At 41.3% G+C, this 24,499-nt stretch overlaps 1 protein-coding gene across 1 annotated transcript in view; it reads left to right on the plus strand.

The window, feature by feature from the left end:
• Window positions 1-24,499, plus strand: part of XPR1 (xenotropic and polytropic retrovirus receptor 1) — a 119,089-nt gene that overhangs the window by 64,783 nt on the left and 29,807 nt on the right. Inside the window, exons 3-7 of the mRNA XM_026084681.1 lie at window positions 8,776-8,877; window positions 15,099-15,322; window positions 19,547-19,696; window positions 20,011-20,094; window positions 20,601-20,682. Of these exons, the coding sequence (XP_025940466.1) occupies window positions 8,776-8,877; window positions 15,099-15,322; window positions 19,547-19,696; window positions 20,011-20,094; window positions 20,601-20,682 (642 nt within the window). The remainder of the gene's footprint in view (window positions 1-8,775; window positions 8,878-15,098; window positions 15,323-19,546; window positions 19,697-20,010; window positions 20,095-20,600; window positions 20,683-24,499) is intronic.

Below are 24,499 nucleotides of genomic sequence, written 5' to 3' on the forward strand. Positions count from 1 at the left end.
TCACTACCTCCTCCTTACCTGCAATGAGCTGCTTCAGAGAACTGAACTGCAAGAAACTATTTTATTGACCGATTAGTTTTTTAACACTTTTTAGATCTCCTTCTAAGGCTAAGTAGTTCTTTAAGTGCTGGTTTGGCTTCCTGAGCTGGTTCACTGCAGGGCTGGGCAAGTGCTAGTGCCAGCACAAGGGAAGTGGCACGAGTGCGTGTCTGAGAGAGGAAATCAGGAGCAGGCTGAACTTCCCCCTAAATCTCCTATTATTCCATCTATAGGCCCCTTTTTAGGGGAAGGAAAAACTTTTCCATATCTAATAATATGGGACTTATCACAGTTCCTTTGACTGCCTGTAAATGCTTAATTTTGTTTTAATTCCTGTCTTGTGTCTTTAGTTACATCAGATATTCTGAAAGTTTTTGTGCAACGTTTTAATGAGAAGGTAATTGTTATTGCTCAATAAAACTCTGGAAACAAAACTATTCGAAGTGGAGGCTCAATAAGAGCATAAGCAGCCATTTATTATGAAGCTTTATCTTCTGACGGAAACATTTGTTTCTGCTTGACAGGATGTTAGTAAGACTGAACCTAGGTCTTTTTTCGTAGATATGATTGTACATCAAAAAAAGAGTTTGAAAAAATTCTTATTTTGGTTTCCGTGCCGTGGACCTTCATTCAGGTTCTCTAGCAAGTCTCCAGGAAATGGGACAGGGAAGGAATATTTGTGGGTGTTCAGGTGAGTGACCTCTACTGCATTAAGCTCTGAAGTATTAGAGTTTCCTTTAATTGCCCCTTGCTGCACCTCCCGATCTCCACGGTGATTTTGGGAGCTGGCCCAAAGGATTCAGCTATACGATTGGGATGATCTCCCCCTCCCCCTTCTGGAGCTTATATATGTTTATTTAGATGTCACTTGGCTAAAAGGTTGGGGCCTGGGGCACTTTTGCTGATATCAGGAGAGGGTTTGTTGAATTCCTTGGGTTTCAGCAGGCTGAAGGGAAATATGGGATAGGTTAATTTAAGGAACGGCTTCAGTTTGAGCTCCAGTGTCTCATTTTAAAATTGACAGCTCTGGTCTGGGGCTTCCTTGCTGTTTTYTGCTTTTGTGACTTGTTTTATGTTTGTTTGCTTGGTGTAAGGACCAAATTGGGAAACTTGGGGCAGTGTCCTTCATTTCTATCCATGTGAATTACCAGAAGGAAGATTTTTTGAATTATGTTATGTGGCTGTATAATTCCATTCAATGGAACTTAAAAAGTTGAGCAGATACTGCAAATCTTGTAGAGTTTGGTGGCACCTTCATTGAGGAGGGGGGAAAAAGACTCATCTCAGATGCCACATTGCTCAGATTAAAGATGAACAGTCACCTCTCTTTGCAGAAGGAATGCGTGAAAGTGTTGTGTGGTGTTTATTTATTTATTTAGTCTTATTTAATATCTGACAGAGATGCGTGGGCTAGTTCAGACCTTTTGTCCCTCTAAGGCTGGAGCATCTCTGCAGTGCTTAATATGTGTAAACCGCAATACAGATTTTTGTGCAACCATGATTGTCGCTGTCTTGTTTAAATGTAAGTCGTGGTGCTAGACAGCAGATTAGTGTTTCGAAGAATGTACAGGTGTGTTTTATAACCAGGGATTGTCCCAGTGTGATCCTGGTAATTCCACAAAACTGCAGCATCTCTCCTTGCATTGCTGGTTACTTGTTTAAACTGATCATACGTGACCAGTATGTCTGKGCAGGTTCTCGTGTGCACAGATTGAGCAACTTAACCTTAATAGTCTCCATTCTTTGTCATGGCAATCTTCGACCTGTAATGGTCACTATGAAGCTTCATCTGGAGTCGTAGGTCTTTTGACTGTCTCTTCTTGACCTGTAGGTGTGGGGCAGTATTTCTAGCTGAGATCATTGGGAATGTTTTTATAAAAGCCTATAATGAATCTTTTTTTTTCCTCCTTGAAGACAGTAAGAATTTAGAGGTTGTTCTTAACGGGGGAAGGGAGTTATTCTGCGTCCCATCATTCTCTAATGTTTTCTGGAGTTCAGTTCTGTGATACTCTATTAACAGTGTTTTTATGGTAATTTTTGCAGTATTATCAGGCCTTTGTGTTACTTCTCTCTCTCTCTCTCTCTCTCTCTCTCTCTCTCTCTCTTTTTTTTTTCTCTTTTTCTCCCTCTGTCACAAGTTTCTGCTCAGCTATTCTTCAAATCCGAGGTACCACATGGCCTGGTTTAGTAATTTAGGAATATTAATATTCCTAATAATACTGAAAGTGAGGTGTTGTAAGAACGTGGAAGCCTCGTGCTGATGTGCGAGCACAGAGGACAGACCGGAGGTGGCACTCCAGAGCTGAAGTGGTCTTGGCAGTCTGCAAAACTAATAATGTTCAGCTATAATGGCCAAGCTGGGGCCAGCTGGTCTGGAAACTGGGACAGAAGCCTTCAGAGCCTCAGGGTCTTCTCTGCTCCAAAGCTGTGGCAACCTAGTTGGTGGTTTTTTTTCTTTTTTGTTTAAAACAAGCAAACAAAACCCTACTTGGGATGGGAAGAAGTCATTTAGATCCTCTTTCAGCCTGCTAGCATTCAACTAGACAGGCTTTCTGCATGTCTGCTGAAAGATTAAGGTCCTTTTCCCCTGAAGTAAGAGAATTTGAAAAACGCTGACTTTGAAGCAACCTTTTCTTCCATAGTTCTAACTTTTTTTTTTTGTTTTCAGTAATGAATAAAGAAAAATAACCCTTGCTTGTTTTCCCTAGGCGGCATGTTGATATTATAGAGAAAAATAAACCAAATGAGAGACCTGACATGTACTTAAATGGTTGGAGAAAATCTTCAGACTGTCCATTTAGACTTGTTAAATGATGTGTGTCTGAATATGGTGGCTATCTGGAGGGCAAAAGAAAAGCTTGTTAATAAATCATAGGTAAAGTGAAACTGCAATGGACAGGAATAGACCATTCCCAGAGAGACAGTCTCATCAGATGCCACATTGCTCAGATTAAGTTGCCTTTTGGAAGAAGCATCTTTCCTTTGCAAAAATACCCCCATAAACATGAGGATGACACATTAGGGCTATAAAGGTAATCTTCATTCTTGCATTTGTGAATTATAAAGAATTTGAATTTATCTGTAAAATTTTTTGTTGTGTTATATAAAAGGTCGAGTCTTTGGGAATTTGTGCAATCTTGGTGCTGTAGAACCAAGAGTATTTGAAAATTGTGATAGTTGGGTGGGTAGATAAAGCTGATTGGGGGATTTTTTTTGGAGGCAGATGCATGTTTTCATTAAAATAAACATCTGTTTTAGAAATTTAGAAAGTGGTAATAAAAGCTGCCTTTTTTTTTTTCTTTTAAGTTTTGGCTGTTGTGTCGTCAGGTGACTGTATCACCCTGCACGTTTCAGAGCCTTTATCTGAAGCTGTCTGCACACTCAAGCAAACGTGCCCCTAAGCCTAGAAGTGTAAGCAATTACTATCTCAATAGACCTGGAAACAAGAAAACTGTCTTTTCAATTGAAATGTTTTTAATTTTTCAGAGTGCAGTTCCATCGTTGCAGTCCTGTTTGAACCCTGAGTATGGGGTTTCTAGATAGCAAGAGGCCAAGTATTGAAAACCTTAAAAGTTTGATGGTATTTGAGATGGTGGTGACATTAAACTTATGATCACCTACCTGTTCAGTATACTCTGATGTGTTTAATATCAGTGTTGCATCTGACGTTTGTTTTTTTTATTGAGTAGGCTGCAGTGTCATCCTAAAACTTTCCTCCTCTTTCGCAGAAGTGTTGAAACAACCTTACTCAGATAAAACTATTTTGTGGCAAGCAGAAGGGGTTTCAGAGAATTATGCCTGTGCTGATCCAATAACCAAACTAATCTTTTTTATTTTATTTTTTTAATCTGCCATTAAAATTCAGTATGGTAAAGACTGAAGTGTTTTTGTAACTATTGCTTTTAGAGGGCACCGTTCTAATAAAGAAAAGTTTTACTGTCTCTTATCTTGCATGGAAGCGAGTAAGCAGAGCTGTTGCGAATACGCAGCGCTTGTTTATATAGTACAACAAAAAAAAATAGTAACTAAATAAACAGTTCACTGATATCCAGAGGAAAGAATGCTTGGGGTAGTATAGCAATGTAACTTGTACATTAATTCCCTTGGGATTTTTGAGCATCACATTTTATTGCAGGTGTGCTTAGCATCCGAACTCTGCGCTGACCAGGAAGCGCGGAGATAGGGGAGTAGCTCCGGATTGCTCCTGGTTTACTGCTTGGCTTTGCAAGCGTGAGCAAGAGCCTTCCGGGCTGCTCGGGTCGCTGTGGTTCGCAGCAGGCAATCGCACAGGACGATGCGGTCGGGAAGCTGCAATATCGATCGGCCTGTCTTCCTGGCAGCCTTGTTCACAGCAGCAGCGCGGGGATTGGGGTAAATGAAGTATTGAGGCTATAGAAAAGGAACAAAAGGAAGGTTACCGCCGGCCCTCCTTGGCAGCAGTAGCTGGATGCCTTTTAAAAGCAGCTTCTGTTGTCATGGAGCTTCTGAATCCAAGGGCAGTTTCTGGCACTGTGGTTTTCTCATGGCAGAAAACGTTGTCCTGTCCTAGCCTTGGGGAAAAAGAAATAATAAGAAAATAAAGGCAATAGCCTTGGCAGCACTCATCTATTATTGCAGCTAAATACTGAACTGCAGTGGGAACTGAACCAGAGGGAAACCTTTTCTTCACAGAAAAATTCTGATTTTTAAACTGGCATCCGTTGTAGCCTGCAAAATACCTTTTATAAGAAGGTGTTCGACATTTGGCAAGGATTTTCAATAATTTATATAGACCCTTGCTTTCATTTCAGTCAGCCGTGTTTGGAGATCTAAATACAGACCTGAATTCCTAATCTCAAGGTTTTTGGAAGGTCTTCTAGTAGCGGTTTACTTGTTTTTTAAGGCCTGTTTTCCTCTTCTAAATTTCAGATATAGTCAAACAGTTCTACACACTTATTTATCATTTCCTAAAGTAATCATACCATAATGTAGAMGACAAGATATTTTTTTGGCTTTGGTTTTGTTATAATTAGCATTATAGTTCTTTGCTGGGCTTTTTGTTACTTTAAAAGATACTTTGATTAGAAATATTTATGTTTGGCTTCATGGACAAAAAGTATACGCCACTTTCTGATCTTTTGTTCTTGCCTAATTCCAGTGACTGAACTTTAAGAACTTCCTCGGTTTTGCTTTTGCTTTGTGAACCTACTGAAGCTTGGAAGCACGTCGAGATGGAAGTGGCTTGGTAGTTCTGAAGCAGGAAAGCAGCAAGCCAGTGTGCTTTGCTTTCTGCATGACTTATTTTTAAAGGCTGGGAAGAATGATTACCTCATGTCGGAAAGCAACTGTAGGTAAATTCTTCCGTTAGAAATGTGTAAACTCTGCAGACTGACAAATTTGTCCTTCAGGCCCTTCCTTAAAAGTCAACTCCTGTTTTGATACTCCTTGATTACTGCTATTTGAACTGTTTCAGGCAGTTAGGGAGTTAAAATCTCTGCATATTAAGTATCACATAGTAATTTCTATTGCTTCGSCCGCCTGTTTGTGTTTTGTTCGCCTACGCTAGCGGCGGTCGGGTCGAGAAGCAGGGCTCTCGCAGGCAAGTTCTGCTTGGCCTTGCTGGTAGCACCCTGGGGGAAGATGTTGCAACTGCCCTGGCTGCTGCGAGAAATTACCAGCCCAACAGCAGAGTTATTTTCAGCCTTTCTGATGTGTTAGGCTCTCCGCAGAGAGCGATTTGTGTTAAGGCATTAGGCTGAATGGGCGCAGATGAGGCACGCGTGCATGTTCACCTCCGCAAAGGCTGCRTTGGGCTGGAAGCCTCCAGCAGCGGCTCACAGCGTGGTCCCGGCCAGCCGAGAGGAGTTGGAGTCCTGTTGTTTCGGGGCTGTTCATACAGCCAAGGGAGTCCTCGTCCCTGGGAGTAGCTGTGGATGTCTTGGGATAATCAACAATAAATAAAGGGCTTTTAATGGTGACTCTTCTCAGACCTTGAGAGTTGAAATTTTGGATGTGTAACTGCCCTGGGGGCCTTTGTGAATTCTCTTCTGCAAGCTCCTGCTTGGWTGGTAGAGCTGTCAACACTAAGCACTTGTGCAAGTTTCACTCTTTAGGGGTTGAAATAAGCATTGTCAAACTCTACAACAACAACAGACTTCTTCCAAATTGGCCCGACAGTCTAGTACTGTGTTATCTATTCCTTAAATGTAAACCCTTTAAAATATTAATACAGTGTATGTAGGTTCACGGTGTTTAACATCAGTGCCACAAACACAGAACCCAGAAAATTCTAAATGTTAAGAATTTATATGCAAGATTCTCTTGATTAATTTGAGGTTATTTTTACCTAGAAATTAATGCTAAAATAAGGTTTTCTTGGGTTTGACAGTCTGGAAYGTTTATCTTCTCGTTAGTGATGTTTTTCAGGAGGCTCTGATCTTCTTATTTAATAACATGYAGTTCCAAATCTATTTGTTGACCTTATCGACACTATAGTAAACCTTTTATTTTTTCCTCTTTGTAAAAACACAACCTTTTTTAGTCTGTAAGAATGCAGGAGAACTCAGAAAACTGTAACTATGAAAAGTCTAGTATGAAGAGTCTGGTTTATTCCATCATTAGGAACATTTGGGACAGATGTTTGACAGTGCTAAAGTTTTTAATTGTAGTATGGCCCCTTTTTTTTACTTATTCAATTCATTTCTTAATTATTAGAAAATTCATTCTGTCTGTGAAATGCTGCACTTTTGGGGATGATGCCCTATATTCTTCATCAATAACAGAGACTTTAATTGTGGAATTGTGCATAGTTCTTCCAAGAGYTAAAGTGCTCCCAGGCCAGTGGATGAGAAACTAGGCTTTGTTCAGTAATTCCTTTTGTTTAACTGGCATAATGTAGGTCTCTTCCTTTAAATCCTCATTGTGAGATGAAATTTTTGTTTTACAAGAAGGAAGAATGTGGATTCTGTGTAGCGCTTCCCATTCCCTTTCCAGGCAGACTGTTCTGGTCCTGCCGGACTATTTCTCAGCTCCGAGGCTGAGGTGAGGAAGAGCTATTCTGTCGTGGGTTTGTGGCAGTACGAAACACAGAGGTTTAAGCAAGGTCTTGAAGGGGCTTCTTCATCAGAGCCTGTCTCTTTTCTTCATGCTGCAGTCTGAAGGACTGCCTTGGGGGTTTCGCTCAGCACTGCTGGTTGCTTCTCAAAACAGGACTCCAGGAGCAAGTGAAGTCTTGGCTCGGTTTCTTTGGGCAGCCGGAACGGTCTCTCTTACAAAGCGGATCTCCGAGCCTTGCGTGGCAGTCTGCTGTGCAGCAAAGCAGCATAAACAAGGGGAATAGGCTGAGGCATCGGGCAAAATCTGACTCATTTGCTGAGGAAAGACTATTCCAAAGGGTGTGTAAAAGAGGAGAGAGAAACAGTGATAGGTGAAGAGTAGAAAGATCAYGGCGGTAAGAAGGGGGAATGACTGCTGAAGCCAGTGAATGTGCCAGGAAGGTCAAATGAAATCTCCAGTTAAAAGCTGGGCATTTTTCTTTTAAATACAATTAGTTGTTTGCTAATTTGACGTAAATACTTTYCTTGGTCAGCTCTGTTCGTAAAGGGTAAGAGACGAGGCTGCGAGCGTGTGTACTAACTGCAGCACGAGCTGGGCTGGAAGGGGAGCGCTGGGTAGCTCTGGGGGGCTGGGACTGCGCAGCTGCAGAGGACACGGCTGCGCGTCCCGGCGCCGAAGCTTGGCTTCCAGCCTCGCCAGGCCTGGAGAAAAACAAAGGCCTGTCATAAAAAACAGTCAGCGTTAAAGAGCTTGGCTCTCAATAAAGTTTGTGTTGGAGGACTTGCCAGTGCCCGAGACTGCAGGGGAGAACAATTTCTGGGTGGATGAATGTGCAAAATGAAAACTGGCATAGAGCAGTGGTAGCATGTTGAGGTTGGTTATGCTGCTACTTTAATCTGCCTTTTTTTTTTCTTTTGGTTGGAATATCTTTCCCCATTGGGCTCACTGCATGGTTGCACAAGTGCTGTGGGAGGAAGGAGAAGCCGGGGTGAGGAGGAGGAGGGTCACCCCTGGAGCGCCTGGTGGGGATGGGGCACAGTCTTCCCTTTCCATTCGAGTGGGGCTTTAGGGTGGGTTAGAGGGACTTCATGATGATAGGTGAGATGTGTTTGGAAAAAGGCAGTTTTCTAAGTTACAAACAAAACAAAACAATAAAAGAAAAATTGTTTCAGAGCACAGTCTGCAAAGAGGTCATTGACAAGAGTGTTGTTATTTAGTTTGGGGATTTGCAGTATATTTGTAGAACAAAATGTTGCCGGTTTGTTTCCTGTGACAGCCTTTGAAGATGCTTCTTTACTTGGATCAAGCTTTGATTAGCCCAGTTCGTACAGTTAAAGCTGAGTCTTCATCGAGGAGGGCACTGCAGGTGCAGCCACGCACCCAAGAAGCTGGGTTAGGGAGTGGAAATGAAGCGGGTGAGATCTGCAGTAGCACTTAGAGGACAGATTGGAAAAGCTCATGGGTGCTTTGGTCACCCATCCAAGGTGCAGTCACCACTTCTGTGGCTTTCCCTCTCCCTCTTGGAGGAGTCCATTTTCGGTCAAATACCTGTTCCTGCTGAGCCCTTTAGCTTTATTGTTCTTTTTTCTTTGCGTGATGAGTAAGCTGGATTTACTCTACAGAAATATTTCCATGGTAGCCATTTAGAAAATTGTTCCCATATTCTGCTGTTACAATGTTGTTTTTCCTTTTGTTTTACAGTCACAGATGAGGACGCAGTGAAAAGGTATTTTGCCAAGTTTGAAGAGAAGTTCTTCCAAACCTGTGAGAAAGAACTTGCCAAAATCAACACTTTCTATTCAGGTAAGGTGCTTATTTGTGTATTTTTGTAGAAAATAAAGCAACACAGAAAGAGCCTAAAGTCTCCAAACTTTGAGAGTTGCTGCAGTGTTCATGCAGGTCTGCCATCAGGTAATTATAGGCAGGGTTTATATGGGAGATCGCTCTGATTTAATCACAGATGCGAAGTTAAACCATGATGTCTGAATGAAGGCAGACTAAAAGGCAGGTGATTTCCTTGCTTACAAGTAGCATCTGCTGAACTTTAGGAAGGTGCTCTCAAATTTATGTAGCAGTTTATACATCGGGCACAGTTTCTCAGCATCACATATCCGTGGTGACTGTTTCCTGTGCATGTTTTAGGCATCAGTGCTAAGCTACCTAGCTAGTATTTGCTGAGTCTGTGCAGGAATAGCTGTCATGGACTCGCCTCTGTATGGTGACTTGTCCATCTTGAGATGTCCAACAGGTTTTTAAGTCCCTTTAAATATACTTAAACACTTGCAACTTTCTGAAATAGAAGAGGCAGTAGCAATCTGTCATCAGCTACATATATAATTCTGTTTAGTAAATTTGAATTAAAATGGTGGTAAGGTTTAGGGGGTTCTGGGCTTTGTATTTCAAAGTGCTGTTGTTTGTCGTTTTCCCCGTGAAAGTTTGCTTTCTCACCCTGTGTTTTGAAAAGAAACTTTAGAATGGAATAATCAAAAATTCTCCCTGTAATATTTCTAGAAGAGGCTTTGTAATAGTGTGCTCTAGTTTCACCCACCATCACGTTTCAACCAGTTCTCAGCCTCTTTTGGTAATGTTTAAACTGGGTTTCCAAAGAGAAAAGCATTTAAATATGGATACAATGATGTGTGGACTTTTGCCATACTTTTTCTTAACTTGTTGATTCATTAACTTCTTGCTATGAAGAGGCTTTTGCAGCACTTCATGACAGTCTCTTCTATTTCTGATTTTAATCTGGTAACAAAGACAAGTTGAATTGTGCAAAATATTTTAATAAGCGTCAGGCGATGATTTTATTGCTATTTATTTTATTGCTAGCAAAATCTGGGTGGTGAGCATGAGAACAGCTAAAAGCACACTAGAGGCAACAGCTGTATTGCTTGCCTCCGTGCAGCTTCCATGCAGGGAAGTAAATCTCTCTTGCGGTGGTTACACCAGTCCTTTTGCATCTGTGAAGCAGTGGCGTTTTGCTATAGCCGTAATGGTATAAGGAAAGAGGCAAGCGTAGGCTTGTAGGTAGAAGCAATATATTTTGTTAGGTCTGCTGCTTTTTACACTTTACTCCATGGGCACTTTTCTACAGATAATTCCTATGTCCCTACCTGAACTCCAAGCAATTGTTCTCAGTTTTGTTTTGTTTTGAGATCTGCTGTTTCTGTTCCAGATCTGAGGAAAGGCTCATATGCTCCGAAACTTGTCTTACTTTTCTAGTTCTAGCAGCTGCTCTAATAAGAAATGCTGCATACTCCAAGCTAGACTCCTCCGTGAAGAGAAGTCTGTCAACTCGTATGCACAATGCAGATTATAATTTTCCCTAATGAAGACCTGCTAGCACTTGTGCACCCACATATACACATGCGTTCCAACGTTTTTTGAAATGGCATTAATAATATAGGATAGATTTTTTTTCTACTTGCTGTCACTTCAAAAAGTTTTAAGAGAGAATACATGCAATTTGAAAATCTCTTGTGATAAGATTAAAATAAGTCTTTTATTTGCAGAAGAGCAATGTGACTGTAATATGAAAACCCCTTAYTAGGGTTATTAACATTATGCTACAAGCGGGAACAGCTGAAGAAACATTTCTTGCCTTGTTCATGTCAGAGGGATGTCATGTCATGTCATGTCTTGTCAGACCCTATTGTATCTCCAGGCATGTGTTGGCTTGGGTTATGACCTGGTACGTGCTAGTTGCTGTAGGCATGTGCCTGTCTTTGATACAATAAATGTTGTCCACTTTTAAGGAAAGCGAATCCTTCTGTTAACTTCCACTTTGTCTCTGCATCTCCTTCTTTCCCTGCGCTGTGGGATCCTCGGTGAGCGTGGTCGGGGATGCCCTCAGCGGGGACAGCCTTGTCCTCCGAGGCTGGGCTGTTCCCCAACCACAAGCTCCTCCCGGACCCTGCAGGTCTCTCAGAGCCGTGGTGCCTGTTGCAAAGTGCCCTTGCCTCCCACCGTGTGCTCAGTGATGGTCCTGTGTTGTCAGACGGAGTCGTTATTTCCCAGGCCATTATCCTGTCTCCGAAGGAAGGAAAATTGCCATTAACTAAATCTGAGTTGATAAACAGTTGGTGATTATTTAGGCCAAGAAATTCTACACTCAACTGGAAGAAAACGGTAGTAGTAAATTGTACAGAAGGTCCCAGCAGAGGAATGGCTGCTTGAGTGCAAAGACTTTGTGAGAACTTTCTGTGGCTGGTTTTGGTTTGTGCTTGGGATTTTGTGGAAGGGAAGTTTGTTATACTTGAAATTAGTGGAATCAGGTGGTTCTTGGCCTGTTGTTTAGCAGTCTTAACTAGTCACGTTTTTGTGGTTCATTAATGAGCTGTTTTTATTAATTGTAGGAAGTCATGGCTTTAACTCAGTAAACAAAAACATGACATACGCAAGTAGGAAAAGGAACCAACTCCAGAAAGAGCCGGCGTGAGCTGTGCGGAGCTGCAGAGGAGGGGCTGCAAAGGGTGCGGGCTGTTAGATCACACCGTATCCCTTGAACCCAATGGTTTTGATCTCAAGCGGGACTCTAAACGAGCAGGTGTTCAAACAGTCACTTCGCCGGGGACTAAGGTGGTTATGGGACTGCAGCCTCGGGGGATATTTTGGTGGCTCCTTGATGCGATAGTTTTTCCAGGATTCTTGCTTAGGAACTTTTCTTTACGCTCAGAAAACAATGCACAAAATCAGCTGGGAATCGCATAGATGAGGTGATAACGCTTTAGACCATGCTTTTTGATCAGGATCTAGAAGCAGGTTTGGGGCAAAGCTGCTTCTTTATTGCAAGCATTTTTGTTGAGTCGGCCTCTATTGGTTTTGGACTTCTCCTTAGTGTTTGCTGGTGAGATTACGCTTTAGCTATGGTGTTGGTGGACATCGGGGCATGCAATATGCAGCAAGCACAGCTGGAATGGGTCCAGCTTCTAAACACTTACTGGATTTCTTTTTTCCTGACTCTTTCGTGGCAAATTTTTTTAAAAGTCACTTTTAAAAGTGCTGAAGAAGCGATAGTGGTGAATGTCCTTTCACGTATTTTGGAGTATATTACAAATTGAGAAATCGATTTATACTGTGCTTTGCAGCTTCCCTAGGCAATTTGGTGGGCGTTTTTAAGAATAACAGCACGCCTCTTGCCTTATTTGGCTTCTGCAACAAATCTTGGTGAGAAAATTGCACCTTAAGAAGATGAGATGATGATTTGTGGGTTAGGTAACTGGAGTCAGCACAAGGGATAGGGCAGGAGGATTGGGAAGGTGGCAGGCTCGCCGTTTTCCAGACGTGGCGGGCCATCAGACTGGTCCAGTTGTCTTTAAAGCCTCATCTGACGAGGGCTGCAGCCTCCCCCTGACCGACGGGAGGTTGCGTAGGAGACAGAGCCTGACTCTTCTCAGCAGTGCACGGTAAAGGAGGCAACTCAACAGTCACAAGCCGTAAAAAGGAAAACCCCCGTTGGACATAAGAAGAAAATCTTCACCATGGCAATGGCCAAGCACTGGAACAGGAGCCTGGAGAAGCTGTGCAATCTCCATTCATGAAGATTTTCAACCTCTGAATGGACAAAGCCCTGAGGAACCTGATTTAACTTTACTATTAGCCCTGCCTTGAGTAGGAGGTTGAATTAGAGACTTGTCGAGGTTCCTTCCAAACTAAATTTTTCTATGATTGGGTGGAACGTTTAAATGGGCAGATGATCTTTTTTATGGACATGGGAGGTTTGCAAACAGATAATAAAACTGCAACATCTATTTAAAAATTATTTTGAAGCATTTATTTCTTCAAATATTGTGTTATTAAACTAATGGATTTAAAGGTTTTTCTGGACACTGGGGCAACAGAACATGTGCTTTGGATCGAGAGATGGAAATTTAAACTCTTGCCGGCATATTTAATAATTTTATCCGAAAGAAATCTCAGTATATCACCAGATGGTTTAATATAGCATTTTGAATATAGAGTGTGAACTTATGGGTTATATTTATATGAAGGCTTTTGCTTCCAACAGATAGCTATTTATTACTTCTTCCTGAGAGAGTTCCCCAAGGGGAGAGAGGGTTTTTTGCAGTCTGGCCTTGTGTATGTTAAATATTATGTGGCTGGAGGCTGTGAGCAGACATGTCGCTGTGGGCTACGTTCCCTCTAGTCGGTGGATTCCTAGCACGTGTAGAAGTTATGGGAGAAAAGTAGTCCGTTCCTGGGTTTTTAAGACCTCTTCTGTATTTAGGCTTATGATCAATGAAGTGATGGAAAGTTTCAGTCTCTTCCGTACCTGATTTTTCTATTCTGATCTCCCCTTTTTTGTTCAGAAAGGTATTCTGCTGCTGGAAAACATCCTATGGAGAACACTGTAAAATTATTAGCAGAGGAGTTTTGCTGTTAAAATTAATCAGAATTGAACAAGACTGACTCAGAAAAGATCAGAGTAACTCCCATAAGAGTGAGACTTACTTGTGTGTGTGTGTGTGTATGGGGGGGGGGCGAAGTAGTCGAGAATTAGCATTAAGTTGTTATATAAGATACTAATGAAGAGAATTAAATTGACAGTTAGGCAGAGCTCTGTGCTGGGGACGGATCCTGCGGCTCCCTGGCTTCCGAGGCAGGGTGGGGTTGTGTTCTGCCAGCGCCGTGCAGATGGCTCCAGCTCCCGACAGTCTCTCCCGGGCTCTAAATCTGTTCGATGTCTTCATGGCAAACGCCGTTTCCTGGGTTCTGCAATGGTGCTTATCAGCAGAGATACCAATGCTGGGGCTGAAACTCTTGCCGGGGGGGGGAAAAAGCCCAGAAGGAACTGGTTGTACAAACTAAAAGAAAGAGAATATGTTCAGTTATATTGTTTTTAGCATAAAAAGATTATTGTTTAGCACAGAAGATTATTTTCTGAAAGAACATAAAGGAGCGTGTCTAAAGGAATACCTTTTTCATACTTAGGTGTGAAGACGACGACCTATTTATTCAGAAAATACGTTAAAATGATATTAAATACGGGTTGACTATCCTTTTAACCAATAAAAAGTATAAGGCAATACTTCTAACCTGTGTGATCCTCATTTGAGGTAAGGAGGGATAAATTATTACTGCAAATTGTATGCAGCAGTCTGTAGCGCTGTGAGTCCTGATCAAAGGAGAAGCTGTTTGGCAAAAGGGTTGCGTTGCTTTCTGAGCTCCGAAATTCAGCGTCGCGTTTGAAGTGCATTTTTCTTTGATTTCTTTACTGTCTTACAAAAAGATAGCAAACACTTCTCAGCCAGTACCGGGCGTGCAGGTACTGAAAGTGCTTTACTTGCCAGCTCCTGGGTTGATTCAGAATATTGGCTAACAGGTATTTTTAATGCTTTTTCTTTTAGTGAATTTGCTTTATCTGAGCAATGAGAGAGAAGCGTGCTTTCCTTCGCACACAGAATAGACGTGTGGTCACTATTTTGGTATTTAGACGAGATAGCATCTGCCTGGCTGCCTGCAGCTGCGGCTTTGCCAGAGTGGCGGCGTGTCGGGAGACCGGACTCTGTGTCCCCTTGGCACTCGGAAGGGCTGTTTTATAGCTTCTAGTTACAGGTGGCAGAGGCGCAGTTTCTGCGTGCAACGGCTGCTCAGGCTGGGCTTCTTTCATCAGTAATGGGTGTTTATACGGTCCTGGAATGAGTATCGCTTAGAAACTGAATCTGGGGTGGAAGTCGAGAGATCTGAGTTCTATTTCTGCTGCTACTTTAACCTGCGCCAAAGGGACGGTCGCTTATACACTTCATTTCTGACTACGGTGAATGAGGCTTGTCTGACATGAAGGCTTTTTTGAGAGAGTTCATGAGAGTACATTAAAATCTTTAATGAGAAGGAGCTGCATAAATGAAATATTTTTAGAGTTGTTGAATTTCATGATTAGTGGGGAAAGGCCGTGCAATAGGTTATTCTGTTCAGTGCTTTTTACCTGCCAGTGCATTATTTGGGGGAAGAGTATAGTGTTTTTTACAGACTTGATAAGCAAGTTGCTGCACGCTCACCTGCCCTTTTCCTTTCCTTGCTAACAGAAAAGCTTGCAGAAGCTCAGCGCAGGTCCGCTACTCTTCAGACTGAATTACAGTCGACTTTGGATGCACAGAAAGAAGCCAGTGGGATTTCCACGCTGCGGCAGCGCAGAAAGCCGGTCTTCCACCTGTCCCATGAAGAGCGTGTCCAGCATAGGAATATCAAAGACCTGAAACTGGCCTTCAGCGAGTTCTACCTCAGCCTCATCTTACTGCAGAACTATCAGGTACCCACATGAGAAGGGGGTTTTACTATGCCCTGTTTTGCGCGTGTGTTATCTCTGTGCTTGTGTATCCTTGAATTGCCTCATTCAAGACAGATTCCAATTTCTTTTTCACTTTGGGGCCCCTAAACTTTTTTAAAGGAAGAGCACATCCCCGGAGAGCGACCCAAGGCAGCTAGCAACATGCTGCTTCGCTGTGTTTTGTTGAATCAGAAAGGCTAAACTGACCCGCAGAAGGACCTTCCTTCTCCTCCCTTCTTGGGGCTGGCTGACCCCATGCCCCTGCCCCAGGCATGGTCAGAACATGAAATCCCYGCTGGCGCTCGGAGGCCACGCTGTGCTGTGGTGTGGTGTTCTGTACAGAGCTGGAGCCACGAGGCTTGGGGAGAAGCCGTTTTATCTAATATTTGCAGTGGAAGTTTGAAATATTAACATGCTGTTTCCTCCTGGTGTTACCATGGTAGTGGCTCTGACCTTGCTGTATCAATATTTCTTTTTAAAACATCCATTAAAAAAAATGTTTTTAGTTATGTAGGGTACAGGCTCGTTTGCCTTGAAGGAAATACGAAAAACAAATCTTTAGTTGTATTTCTAAAATGAAAAGGCACAATAAATGTTGCAGAGACTAATTTTATTACAAAAATCTTGAAACAAAAATCTGAAACTGTCAGGATCTTTTATCACTGGACTAATTCTTTTGGTGTTAAATACTCTGAAATGTTTTTAAATGTCTTTTAACAGGCAAAAAAAAAGTTTTGAAGCTTAAATTCTTTAACATAAAATCACTGCATCTTTATTTAGATCTTTACTGGAATTGTCTGTCTACTTGATAATTTCACTAGAAATTCACTGTAAGAAATACTTAAATACTGTTTTGTAGTATGGACAAGGCTTAATTCTTCCAAAATTCTGAGTATTTGCAACTTTCCTTAAGTGATATTATGCCCTTGAGCACATGTGCTTAGGCTGCCAGCATTTACTCACTAACTTAGATGCCTCAACTGGAATTTCTTTGCTTTAATATTTGGTTTCTAGGCTGGAAATTCTTGGTGCAACTTGTATTAAAACAGGCTCCAGGCTACCTTAAAGGGAAGCTCTGGGGGATGTATTCAGAGCACCTCTTGGAAACACTATGGCTACTTGGTTGGACAGACAGCAGACGGCTCTTTGTGAGCCCTGAACCCAGATTTTATAGTTGCAGAAACTATTTGGGATGCTGGTCCATGGGTTTTTCAGTAAAGCCCTTTAACTATTAGAGAGAGTGTCTAGTTCAAGATCCTGGAGAAGACAGAGTATCCTCAGCTTTTCTGGAATGGAGTGAAGCAGTATTAACTACTGCAGTTTCTTCACTTTTTTTAAAAAAGAAAGCTCTTACTCTTGGTTATGAAGCATCACTTCTGACGCTTGATGAAGAATTTAAATAGGGCGTGACAGAGGCCATTCCTCTGGAAAATCCTTTGCTACTCCACATGAGTGAAGAAAGGCATTTTGCACACTCATTGTTTGGACTTTTGCAGCCATGAGTCCAGGACCATTTCATATATAGTAAATAATATAAAATCTATTTGGAACTGAGACTTTTCACTGTTTTCAAGAGCACTTGCCTTCAAAAAGAATGAGAAAAGTTGGTTCATATTGATCTTGAAGTTGAAGATGAGGGATACATGTACTAAAACATGGAGAAAAAAAAAAGAACTACTACTCGTTCATATTTGGGCTTAGAAACAAAGAACTAGGACTATTAAAGCCCTTGCAGTTTTGGAGAGGCAAAACAATAACCTGGTGGGAAGAAGACATAGCTGAAGTCTCCATGTAGGAGGTCACCAGTGGCATTATATGCAAGGAACCATGATTCCAGCGGAATGGCAGAGTCTTGAGCTGGGTTACCGAGACGGGAAAAGCCACCTGACACAAACTTCTCAGGCTGTTAGTGCTGAAGCAAGAGCAAAAGTTGAATGCACTGTTTCTTAAGGTACACAAACACGTAGATGCCTGTGGGTCGATACTAGCTATGTAGTGCTACATGGGTAATAGATGAATACTTCTTCTAAAATTAAATAGGAAATGTCATGAGAAGTGAAACTCTAACTTAGCTCCAGGACAGCTGTTATTTTTCTCAACTTACCAGTGATTTAACTTAATTTAAATTAATTCTTTGATAACAGGAATATATAATTCTACATACACGCACACATATGTGCATGCACATGCATACATATATAAATCTAATTATAATTTATTTGAAAGACTGTTTTAGAACATACAAATCTTGAAATTAAGTGATATTGTATACTCATGAGGAAGACACTGGAGGCTGATTCAGTCTTATTAAACTGCTGTGCAATTGCCTTGCTTTTGCATTTCCTGACTAATACACTTATGTACGAACAAAGGTTTTGAGTCTGTCATTTCATCCTACTTGATCTTGCATGATATTATTGTGTAAGTTGTACAGGATTTTTTCAGTTTTAATGGCAAAACATACCGTTAGTCGATTCCTTTCAATAGATTCAATTAGTATCAGCAGAAATGGAAGTCAGGCTTGGAGAAAACTTCTTGTCAAATAAGCGTTTGGAATAGCAAGAAATACAAAACCTCTGACTATGTAAGTGATATTTGACCATTCCCGTTCATAATTTCTTATGAAAATGAATGTTCTTTGTTAAAATCACCATTGTAACCAGCAGTGTTTTCATACAGTTTGGGGCTGCAGCGTTTTTGCAGCCAGAGGAGGAAATGCCATGGTGGAGGTTGTAGGGTGCCTGGCACAGCACCACACCGGTACCTCCTGAGGCACCCCGAGTTACTGTGATTGCACTGATGGCAAATAAAGTGATGCCAGGTCAGGCTACAGAAAATCCTCTGACCAAAAATATCGTTTTGTTGTATCTTTTTTGTTTCAAATTTATGAAAGAATGGCCTGCTCTCCCGGGGGTGGAATGCTGGCTTTTCCAATAGAAAGTAACTAAGTCTCTTGTCTGCAATAATGCAGATCATTAATGCGTTGGCTTCCTGCTTCCATGTCACTGTCCTCCTTTCCCCATGTATATGACGGGGGCCTGGTATTAAATCACTCTAAGTGTAATTAGATTGGAAATAATTTCAGTGAGTAGTTTGTGCCTCTCCCCGAGGAACTGGATTCTGCTCTTTTCTGTGTTTTTCTTTCTAAGCTGTTTTTTTAAGCTTTTTTGAAAACAAGAAGTGAATCTTGCCCTGTCCTGCCTGTGCCCCTGCTGTTGGTTGAATGAAATGTTAAGTTTTTTGAGTGGTATTTTCTGTATAGTGAAATGGAGTATTTCAAGTGTGTCTTATCACAGCAATTGCCTGCCTGATGCAGTGCAGYGAGCTTTTGATGTCTTTGTTACTGCGTATAAACTGTTGGGTCAGGGCTCAGAGGTAACTTGGGAATCAACCATTATTTGTGCTCCTAACACAGGATTGTGTGCTTATCTTGCGAGACTAGAGTTGCGTCTCCCTGGTCTGCAGGCCCAGGCTTGTTTTGCCATCCTCGTGTAACGTTGTCTGAGGAGCAGGCTGCTGTTCTGGGAATGTGCTTGGCCGGATTTGATTTGCAGTGTTTAAAATTTTGAGAACTTGATTTTAAACCAAGATAAAATTTAAAGAAACTAGAAATCAGTAGCCTGTTCTTTTCAGAAGGGAGAACACAACGAAAAGGTTAATAGGTGCTGTCCCTCGGTAATGAGTGTGGGAGTTAGGCCAAAACAGTCTTTCTGCAGCTCTGTGATTTTGTTAAGAACTTGTTGCAACCACCGGTGATCTAGAGACCAGCTGCCAAATTGTAGTACCTGGGATGTCTGCAGTAAGGTGTAACTATACAGAAGAAGCATGTCTTGAAATAACATTGAACGTACAAATTTTAACTATGTCCAAAGGTTGTTTATCTTCAGTGATGTTTCATCAGGAGTGTTGTCACTTTCTGGATTATAGAGGAAAGAGGCAATGATTTGGCTTTTCTGGGAATATTAGGTTTAATTAGTTCCCTGCAAATGGGTTCTCTCTCTTCTATGCCCTTGTTCCACACACTTTTTCTGTGATTTGTAATAGATTTATACTACTTCTAAAAAAGTAATAACACACAAAACCCTCCTGACAATAGATATAGTAATAGGTATAACAATTTTGATTCTTCTGGAATATAACCTTTTAACTTTCTTCTTAATTGATTGGAGTTAAAACCAAGTAACTTTGTTTTTCCTTTGTCTGTAGAACCTGAACTTCACTGGCTTCCGCAAGATCTTAAAGAAGCATGACAAGATCCTGGAGACCTCACGAGGAGCGGACTGGCGGGTGGCCCAGGTGGAAGTGGCACCATTCTACACTTGCAAGAAAATCAATCAGCTTATCTCTGAAACAGAGGTAAAGATGCTAGTCTGTGTGCTGTCTTCTCTTTTAGCTAGTAAACAATTTATTTTTCATGTTCTATTCTTACAGTCTTTTGCCCTATGACCATCTTGTATCCACCACCAAGGCAACTGTTAATTGATTTTAAAGTGCCACTGACTTCCGGCATTGCTTACTTAAATTTATGTGTTGTCATCAACTGGTTGCTTTTTACTCTAAAGAGTTAATGCAGCATTAGCTTGTATTGTGTAATAACTCAATGCAGGCAATGTGTGGGAGCATATCATTACAATGAACTTCTGTGATGTGTATTTTTTTAATCTCCTTAGGCAGTGGTGACCAATGAGTTAGAAGATGGAGATAGGCAGAAGGCTATGAAACGTTTGCGTGTTCCACCCTTGGGAGCCGCTCAGGTGAGAGATCAAGTTATATAGCTAAGCTGCTTCTCCAGTTTATCAAGGGGCCAACGTAGATTCAACATCTGAATGGAGAACTGGAAAATACGTGAATGTGAGCATGTTCCACAAATTTTGAGAGAGGGCATGGTCGCATAATCTACTTTAGCTTTGGAAGATATAGAAGTAGCTTACTAGCCCTAATGCATGAAGCCAAATTAATGAAGGGATGAGATGAATAGTAAAGGAGAATTCATGCTAATAATAACATATGTTTACTGTTGGTGTGGCCCGGAAGACTTTTCAAAAGATGTTGAAATGCCTGAGCTCTGTTCTAACACAGCGTCAGGGTAGCCAAGAACACTAGGCAGCATCTGTCATTTTAAAGAAACCTCACTTCCGGAGAAGGGGAGAAAGCAATCAGGTCAGAATGTTGTATCCCTGATTTTAAGTTTATTTTGCAAATAAATCTGATTTTGATAAAGTATTTATCTCCCCTTAATTCCACCATTGCTTTTTTGCAGCCTGCACCAGCCTGGACTACATTCAGGGTTGGATTGTTCTGCGGAATATTCATTGTACTGAACATCACTGTCATACTTTCAGGTAGGTTTGCTCAGCTGGACCCAGCTGACTCCCGCAGCCTGGTACGGGTCTGTTGTTATCACTTAGTAATGGCCTGGAGCTGAGCTGGACTGGCCAGGATGTTCTGGGTTAGATCAGGCTGAGTCGGATCACACTGGGGTAAATTATTAGTTCTGCTCGATAATGGGTGGTAGCTCTCACATTATATACCCAGATACTGATCTTTGACTGTACTGTGGTCTGTGCTCCTGGTTCCCTCCTTACTCATGGCGGGGATATCCTGGAAGTATAACATCCAAGATGAACTTCTGTTTTCTTTCTGTGGGCACACAACCCTACCTCTGTTGAGAGAGGTGCTCATAGAACTTAAATTTCGCATGTTTCTGACTCTGTACAAAGAATGAGAGCAGTCGCGTAGCTGTGTGAGCGCTATGGCATTCAGGAAGTTTTCATGTAGCAATTTCTAGGGCATGAAGGCTTGATGCCTATTAACTGAGTTAATTGGGTTTGTCTTGTTGGCAGACTTGTGGCAAGATCATTTAAAAACTACAGTAAATTATTGCCTATCTTAAGCTTTGGTTTTACTCTGGTTTGCACCTTCTGAGTTACTGGAAACTCCCATTTGTGTAAATATCACATTAGTACTCTAGATCCAGAATGTCGCAAGCAGCTTTACTAATTGTGTGTGTGATTTCAGTAGAGTGGTGTAATTTGCTTAAACAGCGCAAAGGAAAAGGCTAAGAGATCGGCATATAACTTCTTGCATTAGGGAAAGCCTGTGTTTGGTTTAAAAGAATTTTGAATCGGGTATTTCTGTAACTGGATCCAGTCATCCCATGGGAGAGAATTTCTCTGTTTTAGAACCTGTTTGAAAGAAGTTCCCTTCTAGTCTTTCTGTGGTAGAGGCAGAAAGTTGACCCTCTGCCTGAAAGGTCTATTTAATGTGAATAGGTTGTTCTTTATTCGTTATTTCTTCTTTTTTTCTGTAACTTACATGTTTGATCTCTGTATGAGATGCAGATATGATAGAAGCTGGCTGTGTTTGTTTTATCTCTCAGCATTAAGAATGAAAAAGTGACACAGCTGTGAGAATGAATTCATAAACATGATTATGCCTCTAAAGCACATATTATTAAACTGGTGTGAATAATAGGTATGTTTATCTCAGGAGACGTACTCTTTTATCTGTAAGTTATTCAAATATTGGGTAAGAACTATACTCTAAAGTTTTTGTTTTTAATTGGGTATTACTCTGCTAACCTCTATACCTCTATGTCAAATTGTTTTTATGATTTGATTGGTGCAGATAGGATTTTAGTGCTGTACATGTAGAATTTGTAATACAGCATTAAAATGTAACTTCCATTGGCAAAACACATCTGTATTCCCCGACTTCAAAAACAGAACAGCACCATTTATAGAGATGAGTTCACAGTAACTTGGGGTCCATGAAAGGCTGCAACTTCTACAAGTAGACCCCAGGAGAGTGTTGCCCTGAAGAACATTTCTTTTGAGGCCTCACTAGTTTCTACGTCAGCTTTACTGTGAGTCAAATTTAATGTGTAACTGAGGTTGAAAGTTCATGGAAGTAGGGGTAAGATTGATTAATCAAAACTCTGTAAGACGTCATGCAAAATCTCAAGGCTGGTTAGACAGTGCTCTGTCTCTCATCTGGGAAGCGAGCATGGTAACAGAACTAGCTTTGAGCCAGCAGAACATGTCTGCACAATGGCGTTCCCATTTCTGAATGTATTATCGCTCCGTGACGTTAATGAATGAACAGGGGAAGTGTTGTTCCCGATTTTGTCATCAGGCACTCAAAATCATGGGGTATTCTTGGTCAGGAGAAGAAAACACTTGGCCTTAATTACGTGAGTAATCATGTTCAAATGTTATGAAATGAGTGTACAGAGAGCTATTAAAACACATTTGAGGCAACGTGAGAGTCTGTGTAGAAGAGAATCAGATGGTGATGTTGTTGGGCTCGTCACCAGGGAAATCTTCCTCTCCGAACACCTTGTTTAGAGTGGAGCTCTTGTCTGCTGGAGCCTTTTGGGGTCGCTTACTGGAGGGATAAGTTAATCAAATATCATGTACCTGCTGACTCGAGGAAATGACTTGATTTACAGTGTTGGATTTAAGTGGAAACAATATATTAATGGAAAATCTTTTTGCCTCAGGCCTTGAGTACGGATCTCCGAATTGGATGCTGGGTTGTATTGGAGTGGTGGTCTTGCCTGGTAGCAGCACAGCTTCTCAGGAGGGGAAGCGTGCTAACCAAAGGCCAGAATTACAACATTAAAAAGACTTATAGGTTTGAGGTGGCGTGTAGTATAAAGCAGAACCCTTTTCCCAATTTTTCTACTGTTTACTGTACACCTTCACTGGGCGTACAGCCTTCCTCCAGCTTTTGGGTTCTTGAGCTTCTTCAGTCAGACTCTTCAGCTATAGTGAAGAAAACCACTATATTGGGAAACACGAGTGAAAAAGGAATCAAATATAGCCTTTATACTGTGATAGCTAATCTAGGTAGGTACTTTATCATTCAGAAGAGAGAATATAGAGAAATGCTCTTAGTGTTTATATTTCAGTAGCTCAACCCATCAGATGTTGTTCAGTATATGTTTTTTTTCTCCAGAATCAGCTGTTGCTTGATACGGGAATCATGGTTCTGTATCACCCAGAGGGTACAGAAATAAGATGAGAGGGCATTAGCTATGGAAGGTATATGCTATATATTGCCATATTAAACGATGTTCACATAGGAAAAACCTTTGTCTAGGTGTTCTGACTTGAATACTAGAGCATATCTGTTATACTCGCTATCTTGTAATTTTTACACTTTTCTGATTCAATATTTTTTGGGGCTTCTCTGTCCTATTTGGAAGCAACTTCTGTGGCTTTGTCTGTAGGCATTTCAGATTAAAATGTGAAATGCATGCTTTTTCAGTTCCATTCTGAGGAGACACTTCTTTCCCCTTCGTCAGGGAATCTCTCATGTCTATCCAAAACTTGACTCTATTTTGCCTAAATGCAATATTTGCTTGAGGCTATAAATTTATCTCAACAGTTCTTGAGTCATTGCTCCTTTCATTATTTTCCTCCATAGTTTCATATGGTATAAAGTACAAATGCTGAACACATGAAACTTTTTATGGATATTTTTTCTCTGAAGGAAAGTTCAGAAAAAGTTGGGCTGTAGTTTAGGCAGGAGGGTGTGTGAGAATAAATTCTCATTATCAATTCTGTTAAATTGCTTGTTTCTTTCTCCCTTTGGAAAGACGTGGGTGAGAAATGCTCAGTGAAACCGAAATTGATGACTAAAACAATTTTATTTGTCCTTTACTAATAAAACCCGTATCAGGCAATCAGGAGGACGGTATTTTGCAAAGTGCCTCATGCTAGACAAAGCTGCTGCTTTCTAAGGCTGCTCGTTGTTTGAAGTGAATCTCTTTCCAAAACCTTGAAGACTGAACAAAGGAAGCAACAGACTTTCCAGTATTGCTGCCTTGTGTTGGATTTTCTGTCTGGGTGCGGCTGGAAATTACATTGCTGGTTACGAATATGTCCAACATTACAGTTGTATTGAATTTAGTGATTAGGCGCATCTTAGCATTGTTTTAAATGCTGTAAATTATACTTCTTGGTTTTTGGGGGGAGCTGAGATACTTGTATCTCCATCTGCTGAGATTTCTTCTCTGTTAAACCAGAATTTTAAGTGAATGCAGTCATATTTCTGCTGGTACTATCCCTTATGCCTGTAGTGTGAGCCAAGGGACCTATGATGCTGCTAATGATCTGACTACACAAGCTAGAGACAGAAATTTCCGCCGAATAC

Source organism: Apteryx rowi, unplaced genomic scaffold, assembly GCF_003343035.1.
Source record: "Apteryx rowi isolate R43461 unplaced genomic scaffold, aptRow1 scaffold_65, whole genome shotgun sequence".
Taxonomy (NCBI): Eukaryota; Metazoa; Chordata; class Aves; order Apterygiformes; family Apterygidae; genus Apteryx; species Apteryx rowi.